Source organism: Pseudophryne corroboree, chromosome 1 (genome assembly GCF_028390025.1).
Source record: "Pseudophryne corroboree isolate aPseCor3 chromosome 1, aPseCor3.hap2, whole genome shotgun sequence".
NCBI lineage: Eukaryota > Metazoa > Chordata > Amphibia > Anura > Myobatrachidae > Pseudophryne > Pseudophryne corroboree.
The window spans coordinates 818,943,837-818,956,582 of NC_086444.1; the positions used below are offsets into that span (position 1 = coordinate 818,943,837).

The window sequence follows — 12,746 nt, forward strand, 5'->3', positions numbered from 1 at the left end:
CAGGCTGAGGCGATTGCTGGTCGCAGTATAACACCAGTATGTGTGTAAATACATTTTAGGATACCCTTCTGCTTTCTATCAGCAGGATCCTTAAGGGCGGCCATCTCAGGAGAGGGTAGTGCCCTTACAAGCGTGTGAGCGCTTTATCCACCCTAGGGGGTGTTTCCCAACGCACCCTAACCTCTGGCGGGAAAGGATATAATGCCAATAACATTTTAGAAATTATCAGTTGTTATCGGGGGGAAACCACGCATCATCACACCCCTCATTTAATTTCTCAGATTCAGGAAAACTACAGGTAGTTTTTCCTCACCGAACATAATACCCCTTTTTGGTGGTACTCGTATTATCAGAAATGTGTAAAACATTTTTCATTGCCTCAATCATGTAACGTGTGGCCCTACTGGAAGTCACATTTGTCTCTTCACCGTCGACACTGGAGTCAGTATCCGTGTCGGCGTCTATATCTGCCATCTGAGGTAACGGGCGCTTTAGAGCCCCTGACGGCCTATGAGACGTCTGGACAGGCACAAGCTGAGTAGCCGGCTGTCTCATGTCAACCACTGTCTTTTATACAGAGCTGACACTGTCATGTAATTCCTTCCAACAGTTCATCCACTCAGGTGTCGACCCCCTATGGGGTGACATCACTATTACAGGCAATCTGCTCCGTCTCCACATCATTTTTCTCCTCATACATGTCGACACAAATGTACCGACATACAGCACACACACAGGGAATGCTCTGATAGAGGACAGGACCCCACTAGCCCTTTGGGGAGACAGAGGGAGAGTTTGCCAGCACACACCAGAGCGCTATATATATATATACAGGGATAACCTTATATAAGTGTTTTTCCCCTTATAGCTGCTGTATATTTAATACTGCGCGTAATTTGTGCCCCCCTCTCTTTTATAACCCTTTCTGCAGTGTAGTGACTGCAGGGGAGAGACAGGGAGCTTACCTCCAACGGAGCTGTGAGGGAAAATGGCGCCAGTGTGCTGAGGAGATAGGCTCCGCCCCCTTATCGGCGGCCTTATCTCCCGTTTTTCTATGTATTTTGGCAGGGGTTAAATGCATCCATATAGCCCAGGAGCTATATGTGATGCATTTTTTTGCCATCCAAGGTGTTTATTATTGCGTCTCAGGGCGCTCCCCCCCAGCGCCCTGCACCCTCAGTGACCGGAGTGTGAAGTGTGCTGAGAGCAATGGCGCACAGCTGCAGTGCTGTGCGCTACCTTGTTGAAGACCGGACGTCTTCTGCCGCCGATTTTCCGGACCTCTTCTGCCTCTGTAAGGGGGCCGGCGGCGCGGCTCTGGGACCCATCCAGGCTGGGCCTGTGATCGTCCCTCTGGAGCTAATGTCCATTAGCCTAAGAAGCCCAATCCACTCTGCACGCAGGTGAGTTTGCTTCTTCTCCCCTTAGTCCCTCGATGCAGTGAGCCTGTTGCCAGCAGGTCTCACTGAAAATAAAAAACCTAAACTAAAACTTTCACTAAGAAGCTCAGGAGAGCCCCTAGTGTGCACCCTTCTCGTTCGGGCACAGAGATCTAACTGAGGCTTGGAGGAGGGTCATGGGGGGAGGAGCCAGTGCACACCAGATAGTCCTAAAGCTTTCTTTAGATATGCCCAGTCTCCTGCGGAGCCGCTATTCCCCATGGTCCTTACGGAGTCCCCAGCATCCACTTAGGACGTTAGAGAAAAGGTCAACATGAGTATTTCACTTTTTTTATCTTCGTTATTTGAACTTTTTCATACTTTACGATCCACATGGACTACAATTGGGAACGGCAACCTGTGCAGAGAGGTACCTTGCCTTCGCGAGCCATGCGAGGGGACACTGTGCACTAATTGGGGTTCCCGGTCACATTACGGAGAAAACACCAAAAAAACTCATGTCGACCCTTTTTCCATGTCGACCTATTTCAGGTGTCGACCTTGGAGTCCCATACCCAATTTAACAACCCCTGAATAATACAAATGTTATTACAGACATAAACAGGCAAAAAGCTCTAAAAACTATATACTGTAGGCAGACATTCTGTGGGATAGACCAATATTCTTGACCATGTAGCCTACTGTATGAACCAGTGAGCACCTGGCTATGAAGTGGCTTACTAAAAGCACTTTTCCATAAAGGATTTCAGCAGGTCCTGCAAAACTTCATTATGTGCACAAAATAAGAATTTACTTACCGATAATTCTATTTCTCGTAGTCCGTAGTGGATGCTGGGAACTCCGTAAGGACCATGGGGAATAGCGGCTCCGCAGGAGACTGGGCACAAAAGTAAAGCTTTAGGACTACCTGGTGTGCACTGGCTCCTCCCCCTATGACCCTCCTCCAAGCCTCAGTTAGGATACTGTGCCCGGACGAGCGTACACAATAAGGAAGGATTTTGAATCCCGGGTAAGACTCATACCAGCCACACCAATCACACCGTACAACCTGTGATCTGAACCCAGTTAACAGCATGATAACAGAGGAGCCTCTGAAAAGATGGCTCACAACAATAATAACCCGATTTTTGTAACAATAACTATGTACAAGTATTGCAGACAATCCGCACTTGGGATGGGCGCCCAGCATCCACTACGGACTACGAGAAATAGAATTATCGGTAAGTAAATTCTTATTTTCTCTGACGTCCTAGTGGATGCTGGGAACTCCGTAAGGACCATGGGGATTATACCAAAGCTCCCAAACGGGCGGGAGAGTGCGGATGACTCTGCAGCACCGAATGAGAGAACTCCAGGTCCTCCTCAGCCAGGGTATCAAATTTGTAGAATTTAGCAAACGTGTTTGCCCCTGACCAAGTAGCTGCTCGGCAAAGTTGTAAAGCCGAGACCCCTCGGGCAGCCGCCCAAGATGAGCCCACCTTCCTTGTGGAATGGGCTTTTACAGATTTTGGCTGTGGCAGGCCTGCCACAGAATGTGCAAGCTGAATTGTACTACAAATCCAACGAGCAATAGTCTGCTTAGAAGCAGGAGCACCCAGCTTGTTGGGTGCATACAGGATAAACAGCGAGTCAGATTTTCTGACTCCAGCCGTCCTGGAAACATATATTTTCAGGGCCCTGACTACGTCCAGCAACTTGGAGTCCTCCAAGTCCCTAGTAGCCGCAGGTACCACAATAGGCTGGTTCAAGTGAAACGCTGAAACCACATTAGGGAGAAATTGAGGACGAGTCCTCAATTCTGCCCTGTCCGTATGAAAAATTAGGTAAGGGCTTTTATAGGATAAAGCCGCCAATTCTGAGACACGCCTGGCTGAAGCCAGGGCCAACAGCATTACCACTTTCCATGTGAGATATTTTAAGTCCACAGTGGTGAGTGGTTCAAACCAATGTGATTTTAGGAACCCCAAAACTACATTGAGATCCCAAGGTGCCACTGGAGGCACAAAAGGAGGCTGTATATTCAGTACCCCCTTGACAAACGTCTGAACTTCAGGAACTGAAGCCAGTTCTTTCTGGAAGAAAATCGACAGGGCCGAAATTTGAACCTTAATGGACCCTAATTTTAGGCCCATAGACAGTCCTGTTTGCAGGAAATGCAGGAAACGACCCAGTTGAAATTCCTCTGTAGGGGCCTTCCTGGCCTCGCACCACGCAACATATTTACGCCAAATACGGTGATAATGCTGTACGGTTACATCCTTCCTGGCTTTGATCAGGGTAGGGATGACTTCATCCGGAATGCCTTTTTCTTCAGGATCCGGCGTTCAACCGCCATGCCGTCAAACGCAGCCGCGGTAAGTCTTGGAAGAGACAGGGTCCCTGCTGGAGCAGGTCCCTTCTTAGAGGTAGAGGCCACGGGTCCTCTGTGAGCATCTCTTGAAGTTCCGGGTACCAAGTCCTTCTTGGCCAATCCGGAGCCACGAGTATAGTCCTTACTCCTCTCCTTCTTATGATTCTCAGTACCTTGGGTATGAGAGGCAGAGGAGGGAACACATACACTGACTGGTACACCCACGGTGTTACCAGAGCGTCCACAGCTATTGCCTGAGGGTCCCTTGACCTGGCGCAATACCGGTCTAGTTTTTTGTTGAGGCGGGACGCCATCATGTCCACCTTTGGTTTTTCCCAACGGTTCACAATCATGTGGAAGACTTCTGGGTGAAGTCCCCACTCTCCCGGGTGGAGGTCGTGTCTGCTGAGGAAGTCTGCTTCCCATTTGTCCACTCCCGGAATGAACACTGCTGACAGTGCTATCACATGATTTTCCGCCCAGCGAAGAATCCTTGCAACTTCTGCCATTGCCCTCCTGCTTCTTGTGCCGCCCTGTCTGTTTACGTGGGCGACTGCCGTGATGTTGTCTGACTGGATCAGCACCGGCTGACCTTGAAGCAGAGGTCTTGCTAGGCTTAGAGCATTGTAGATGGCCCTTAGCTCCAGGATATTTATGTGAAGTGATGTCTCCAGGCTTGACCACAAGCCCTGGAAATTTCTTCCCTGTGTGACTGCTCCCCAGCCTCTCAGGCTGGCATCCGAGGTCACCAGGACCCAGTCCTGAATGCCGAATCTGCGGCCCTCTAGAAGATGAGCACTCTGCAACCACCACAGGAGAGACACCCTTGTCCTTGGTGACAAGATTATCCGCTGATGCATCTGTTCGGATAACTCCCTGGCTTTCTCCTCCGGGAGAAACACCTTTTTCTGGACTGTGTCCAGGATCATCCCTAGGAATAGAAGTCGTGTCGTCTGGATCAGCTGCGATTTTGGAATATTGAGAATTCAACCGTGCTGGCGCAGCACTATCTGAGATAGTGCTACTCCGACTTCCAACTGTTCCCTGGATCTTGCCCTTATCAGGAGATCGTCCAAGTAAGGGATAACTAAAACTCCCTTCCTTCGAAGGAGTATCATCATTTCGGCCATTACCTTGGTAAAGACCTGGGGTGCCGTGGACAATCCAAACGGCAGCGTCTGAAACTGATAGTGACAGTTCTGTACCACAAACCTGAGGTACCCTTGGTGAGAAGGGTAAATTGGGACATGTAGGTAAGCATCTTTGATGTCCAGAGACACCATATAGTCCCCTTCTTCCAGGTTTGCAATCACTGCTCTGAGTGACTCCATCTTGAATTTGAACCTTTGTATGTAAGTGTTCAAGGATTTTAGGTTTAAAATTGGTCTCACCGAGCCGTCCGGCTTCGGTACCACAAATAGTGTGGAATAGTACCCCTTTCCCTGTTGTAGGAGGGGTACCTTGATTATCACCTGCTGGGAATACAGCTTGTGAATGGCTTCCAATACTGCCTCCCTGTCTGAGGGAGACGTCGGTAAAGCAGACTTTAGAAAACGGCGAGGGGGAGACGTCTCGAATTCCAATTTGTACCCCTGAGATACCACCTGAAGGATCCAGGGGTCCACTTGCGAGTGGGCCCACTGCGCACTGAACTTCTTGAGACGGGCCCCCACCGTGCCTGAGTCCGCTTGTAAAGCCCCAGCGTCATGCTGAGGACTTTGCGGAGGCGGGAGAGGGCTTTTGTTCCTGGGAACTGGCTGTTTGTTGCAGCCTTTTTCCTCTCCCTCTGCCACGGGGCAGAAATGAGGCGCCTTTTGCCCGCTTGCCCTTATGGGGCCGAAAGGACTGCGCCTGATAATACTGCGTCTTCTTAGGTTGAGAAGCTACCTGGGGTAAAAATGTGGATTTTCCAGCAGTTGCCGTGGCTACCAGGTCTGATAGACCTACCCCAAATAACTCCTCCCCCTTATAAGGCAATACTTCCATGTGCCTTTTAGAATCCGCATCACCTGACCACTGCCGCGTCCATAAACCTCTTCTTGCAGAAATGGACAGCGCGCTAACTCTTGATGCCAGTCGGCAAATATCCCTCTGTGCATCACGCATATATAGAAATGCATCCTTCAAATGCTCTAGTCAGTAATATACTGTCCCTATCTAGGGTATCAATATTTTCAGTCAGGGAATCCGACCACGCCAGGCCCGCACTGCACATCCAGGCTGAGGCGATTGCTGGTCGCAGTATAACACCCGTGTGAGTGTATACACATTTTAGGATATTCTCCAGCTTTCTATCGGCAGGTTCCTTTAGGGCGGCCGTATCAGGAGAGGGTAGTGCTACCTGTTTAGACAAGCGTGTGAGCGCTTTATCCACCCTAGGGGGTGTTTCCCAACGTGCCCTATCCTCTGGCGGGAAAGGGTACGATGCCAATAACCTTTTAGGAATTATCATTTTTTTATCGGGGGAAACCCACGCCTCAACACACACTTCATTTAATTCCTCGGATACAGGAAAAACTACAGGCAGTTTTTTCTCACCAAACATAATACCCTTTTTAGTGGTACTTGTATTATCAGAGATATGCAATACATTTTTCATTGCTTCAATCATGTAACGTGTGGCCCTAGTGGAAGTCACGTTTGTCTCCTCATCATCGACACTGGAGTCAGTATCCGTGTCTGTGTCTGCCATTTGAGGTAACGGGCGTTTTAAAGCCCCTGATGGCGTTTGAGACCCCTGGACAGGCACAAGCTGAGTAGCCGGCTGTCTCATGTCGTCAACTGTCTGTCGTAAAGAGCTGACACTGTCACGCAATTCCTTCCATAAGCTCATCCACTCAGGTGTCGACTCCCTAGGGGGTGACAACTCTATAATAGGCAATTGCTCCGCCTCCATCTCATTTTCCTCCTCAAACATGTCGACACAATCGTACCGACACACCGCACACACACAGGGAATGCTCTGATAGAGGACAGGACCCCACTAGCCCTTTGGGGAGACAGAGGGAGAGTATGCCAGCACACACCAGAGCGCTATATATAGACAGGAATACCACTATAAAATGTGCTTTTCCCTTTATAGCTGCTGTTAGTATTAAAACTGCGCCAAATTAGTGCCCCCCTCTCTTTTTTACCCTTTTCTGTAGTGCAGGACTGCAGGGGAGAGTCAGGGAGACGTCCTTCCAGCGGAGCTGTGATGGAAAATGGCGCCCGTGTGCTGAGGAGATAGGCTCCGCCCCCTTCTCGGCGGCCTTTTCTCCCGCTTTTTGGTGAGTTCTGGCAGGGGTTAAAATACATCCATATAGCCCTGGGGGTTATATGTGGTGTATTTATGCCAGCCAAGGTGTTTACATTGCTGCTCAGGGCGCCCCCCCCTAGCGCCCTCAGTGACCGGAGTGTGAAGTGTGCCTGAGTAACAATGGCGCACAGCTGCAGTGCTGTGCGCTACCTTGTTGAAGACTGATGTCTTCTGCCGCCGATTTTTCTGGACCTCTTCTTGCTTCTGGCTCTGTAAGGGGGCCGGCGGCGCGGCTCTGGGACCGAGCTCCGAGGCTGGGCCTGTGTTCGGTCCCTCTGGAGCTAATGGTGTCCAGTAGCCTAAGAAGCCCAAGCTACCACCACTTAGGTAGGTTCGCTTCTTCTCCCCTTAGTCCCTCGATGCAGTGAGCCTGTTGCCAGCAGGTCTCACTGAAAATAAAAAACCTAAAACTAAACTTTCACTAAGAAGCTCAGGAGAGCCCCTAGTGTGCACCCTTCTCGGCCAGGCACAAAAATCTAACTGAGGCTTGGAGGAGGGTCATAGGGGGAGGAGCCAGTGCACACCAGGTAGGCCTAAAGCTTTACTTTTGTGCCCAGTCTCCTGCGGAGCCGCTATTCCCCATGGTCCTTACGGAGTTCCCAGCATCCACTAGGACGTCAGAGAAATGTATTTTAAAAAGGTGCAAGTCTATTTCCGCTTTTGGAAACTCCCTTGTAAAATAAGACTGTGCCTAGTTGTGTAAGCTGGCACCCATTTCACAAACTTGAAAGTATTTGGTCTCCCTAAAGCACTGTTCTGCATGACCACAGGGGATTGACCGATTAGGTGTGCCAGTTTTGAGGGTTTCAAGACAATTACACCTCTGAAGTGCACCTAGAAATACACACTACAAGTGCCACAGGAAAGTACGAAGTGTGTACAATATTTAGGATGATCTCTGAAATCTCTGTTGGTGGAGAACTCATGTCCTTTCCATGTGAGGAAAATGTGGATCCTCTAGCAGGAAAGGTAAGCACTTTAGCTTTCCTTTGCCGATGGAAAACCTTTCTACCCGACAGATGCCATCTTAGCACTCAATTTCTGTGTACAAGTAAATACACCTGCATAAACCAGGGTTGTCCTAGAACAGGGGTGGCCAACCAGTCAGTGACAAAGAGCCAAAAAACCTTGTTAAGTACGTCAAAGATCCGACATCGAGCCTATGGCGCGCATGCAAAAATGGAATGTGGCCTTGTGTCTGCTAGACCACACCCCTGGTATAAAATACATTGAAAAAGCCAGAATGACATAAAATAATTTTTTTAAAGCCAAATCCATTGAAAAAGCCACTTTCACATAATAAACTTCAGCTCCCCCATGTGTCACTCCAGCCAGCTCCCCCATGAGTCACTCCTGCTAGCACCCTCCTATGTCACTCCGGCCAGTTCCCCCGTGTCACTCCAGCCAGGTCTCCCATGTGTCACTACTGCCAAAACCCTGCTGTGTCACTCCAGCCAGGTCTCCCATGTGTCACTACTGCCAAGACCCTGCTGTGTCACTCCAGCCAACACCCTCCTGTCTCTCCGGCCAGCTCCCCCGTGTCACTCCAGCCAGCTCCCCCATGTGTCACTACTGCCAAGACCCTGCTGTGTCACTCCAGCCAGGTCTCCCATGTGTCACTACTGCCAAGACCCTGCTGTGTCACTCCAGCCAGCTCCCCCATGTGTCACTCCAGCCAACACTCTCCTGTCACTCCAGCCAGCTCTTCCATGTGTCACTCCTTCTAGCACCCTCCTATGTCACTCCAGCCAGCTCCCCCGTGTCACTCCAGCCACCTCTCCCATGTGTCACTACTGCCAAGACCCTGCTGTGTCACTCCAGCCAGCTCTTCCATGTGTCACTCCTTCTAGCACCCTCCTATGTCACTCCAGCCAGCTCCCCCGTGTCACTCCAGCCACCTCTCCCATGTGTCACTACTGCCAAGACCCTGCTGTGTCACTCCAGCCAGCTCTCTCATGTGTCACTCCTGCCAACACCCTCCTATGTCACTCCAGCCAGCTCTTCCATGTGTCACTCCTGCTAGCACTCTCCTATGTCACTCCAGCCAGCTCCCCCATGTTACTCCAGCCAGCTCTCCCATGTGTCCCTCCTGCTACCACCCTCCTATGTCACTCCAGCCAGCTCTCCCATGTGTCACTCCTGCCAACACACTCCTGTCACCCCAGCCAGCTCTTCCATGTGTCACTCCTGCTACCACCCACCTATGTCACTCCAGCTAGCTCTCCCATGTGTCACTCCTGCCAACACACTCCTGTCACTCCAGCCAGCTCTTCCATGTGTCACTCCTGCTACCACCCTCCTATGTCACTCCAGCCAGCTCTCCCATGTGTCACTCCTGCTACCACCCTCCTATGTCACTCCAGCCAGCTCTCCCATGTGTCTGGCTGGAGTGCAGCGGTTTCTGTATCTGTCATCTATCATGTTGTGGTCACATGATTTAGAGTGTCGGGAGCCACATTTGAATAAAGAAAGAGCCTCATGCGGCTCAGGAGCCACAGGTTGGCCACCTCTGTCCTAGAACTTTGTAAATAACTGTTCTTGGCATTTGTGGTTGATAGTGGATTTACAGATAGCATTATCATGAATATTGGAGCTGCACAGTAAATAAATGTTTCACCTGGTTGGAGGAGTCTGCTACACAGTAACAGAATTATTAATATATCAATGAGCTAACCATTTGCAGCTTCCATTTAGTGAATTATTACCAGGTATTTGCTTTTAAATTCAGTCTAAGTGAAAAGCAATGTTATATCAATGTACTAGAGTAAAAAAAGGAATCACAGTGTAATAACAATATAAAAAATTATAGTAAAATGCATTGGTTACCTTAATTGTGGCAAGTTGTACTTTTCCTGTTGAGGTCTGGTTTCCACCAGAATTAATGACAGTTGTGCGAGACATGGTTGCATTTGTGGCTCCATTAAGCTGCAAATAAATGTATTGAATAAACATTCAGCAAAGCCAATGTATGAAAAGTCACAACCAAGTTACATGTAGTGGTCAAGGAAACGTAAACCTCATCATAAAGTTATTTAATAAGCACCAACAATGTTTTCTTGAATGGAGTAAGAGGTTCTTTTTCTTTTTCTGGAGCGGTACTAGGCACTGGTGAAAAGAACACCCTCTCGCCTAGTGCAGCTTGCCCTCTCTCATTAACTGATAAACTCAGTAAATCACAGAGCTATGGGTCAATACAAAAAAGTTTTCCAAAGTTGCCAAATCAATTTGGATTGTTTATATGGCTGACCACACCCCTTCCAACAAGTAATAATGTATTTAGAGATGGTTAAATAGTAAAATAAGGCCAATAAACATCTGTAATTTTTCATGTAATTTTCTCTCAAAAGCATAAAAAATAAGATTTTACTCACCGGTAAATCTATTTCTCGTAGTCCGTAGTGGATGCTGGGACTCCGTAAGGACCATGGGGAATAGTGGCTCCGCAGGAGACTGGGCACAACTAAAGAAAGCTTTAGGACTACCTGGTGTGCACTGGCTCCTCCCACTATGACCCTCCTCCAGACCTCAGTTAGGATACGGAAGAGCTGACACAATAAGGAAGGATTTTGAATCCCGGGTAAGACTCATACCAGCCACACCAATCACACCGTATAACTCGTGATACTATACCCAGTTAACAGTATGAAATACAACTGAGCCTCTCAACAGATGGCTCAACAATAACCTTTTAGTTAAGCAATAACTATAAACAAGTAGTGCAGACAATCCGCACTTGGGATGGGCGCCCAGCATCCACTACGGACTACGAGAAATAGATTTACCGGTGAGTAAAATCTTATTTTCTCTGACGTCCTAAGTGGATGCTGGGACTCCGTAAGGACCATGGGGATTATACCAAAGCTCCCAAACGGGCGGGAGAGTGCGGATGACTCTGCAGCACCGAATGAGCAACCTCTAGGTCCTCCTCAGCCAGGGTATCAAACATGTAGACTCTTGCAAAAATGTTTGAACCCGACCAAGTAACAGCTCGGCAAAGTTGTAAAGCCGAGACCCCTCGGGCAGCCGCCCGAAGAACCCACTTTCCTCGTGGAATGGGCTTTTACAGATTTAGGGTGCGGCAGTCCAGCCGCAGCATGTGCAAGTTGAATCGTGCTACAGATCCAGCGAGCAATAGTCTGCTTAGAAGCAGGAGCACCCAGCTTGTTGGGTGCATACAGGATAAATAGCGAGTCAGTTTTCCTGACTCCAGCCGTCCTGGAAACATATACTTTTCAGGGCCCTGACTACGTCCAGTAACTTGGAATCCTCCAAGTCCCAAGTAGCCGCAGGCACCACAACAGGTTGGTTCACATGAAAAACTGATACCACCTTAGGAAGGAATTGGGAACGAGTCCTCAATTCCGCCTTATCCATATAAATACAGATAAGGGCTTTTGTATGACAAAGCCGCCAATTCTGATACACGCCTGGCCGACGCCAAGGCCCACAGCATGACCACTTTTTACGTGGGGTATTGTAGCTCCACGGATTTAAGTGGCTCAACCCAATGCGACTTCAGGAAATCCAACACCACGTTGAGATCCCATGGTGCCGCTTGAGGCACAATCGGGGGCTGACTATGCAGCACTCCCTTAACAAAAGTCTGAACTTCAGGCAGTGAAGCCAGTTCTATTTTGGAAGAAAATCGATAGAGCCGAAATCTGGACCTTAATGGAACCCAATTTTAGGCCCATAGTCACCTCTGACTGTAGGAAGTGCAGAAATCGACCTAGCTGAAATTTCTCCTTTGGGGCCTTCCTGGCCTCACAGCACGCAACATATTTCCGCCATATGCGGTGATAATGGTTTGCGTTCACTTCTGTCCTAGCTTTAAATAGCGTAGGGATAACTTCCTCCGGAATGCCCTTTTCCTTCAGGATCCGGCGTTCAACCGCCAGGCCGTCAAACGCAGCCGCGGTACATCTTGGAACAGACAGGCCCCCTGCTGCAGCAGGTCCTGTCTGAGCGGCAGAGGCCATGGGTCCTCTGAGATCATTTCTTGGAGTTCTGGGTACCAAGCTCTTCTTGGCCAACCCGGAACAATGAGTATAGTTCTTACTCCTCTCCTTCTTATTATTCTCATTACCCTGGGTAAGAGGCAGAGAAGGGAACACATACACCGACTGGTACTCCCACGGTGTTACCAGAGCATCCACAGCTATCGCCTGAGGGTCCCTTGACCTGGCGCAATATCTTTGTAGCTGTTTGTTGAGGCGGGACGCCATTATGTCCACCTGTGGCCTTTCCCAACGGTGTACAATCATTTGGGAGACTTCTGGATGAAGTCCCCCCTCTCCCGGGTGGAGGTCGTGTCTTCTGAGAAAGTCTGCTTCTCAGTTGTCCACTCCGGGATTGAACACTGCTGACAGTGCTAATACAGGATTTTCCGCCCATCGGAGAATCCTTGTGGCTTCTGCCATCGCCATCCTGCTTCTTGTGCCGCCCTGTCGGTTTACATGAGCGACCGCCGTGATGTTGTCTGACTGGATCAGCATCGGCTGGTGTTGAAGCAGGGGTCTAGCCTGACTTAGGGCATTGTAAATGGCCCTTAGTTCCAGAATATTTATGTGTAGGGAAGTCTCCTGACTTTTCCATAGCCTTGGAAGTTTCTTCCCTGTGTGACTGCCCCCCAGCCTCGAAGGCTGGCATCCGTGGTCACCAGGACCCAGTCCTGTATGCCGAATCTGCGGCCCCCTAG

General features: G+C 49.4%; 1 protein-coding gene across 3 annotated transcripts in view; it reads right to left on the minus strand.

Annotated features, from left to right (window-relative positions):
• The window catches only part of LOC134911195 (protein regulator of cytokinesis 1-like), a 277,049-nt gene that overhangs the window by 20,639 nt on the left and 243,664 nt on the right, over positions 1-12,746 (minus strand). For all 3 annotated transcript variants that reach the window (XM_063919524.1, XM_063919514.1, XM_063919520.1), the window contains exon 12: positions 9,875-9,973. In XM_063919524.1, coding sequence (XP_063775594.1) covers positions 9,875-9,973 — 99 coding nt within the window. The remainder of the gene's footprint in view (positions 1-9,874; positions 9,974-12,746) is intronic.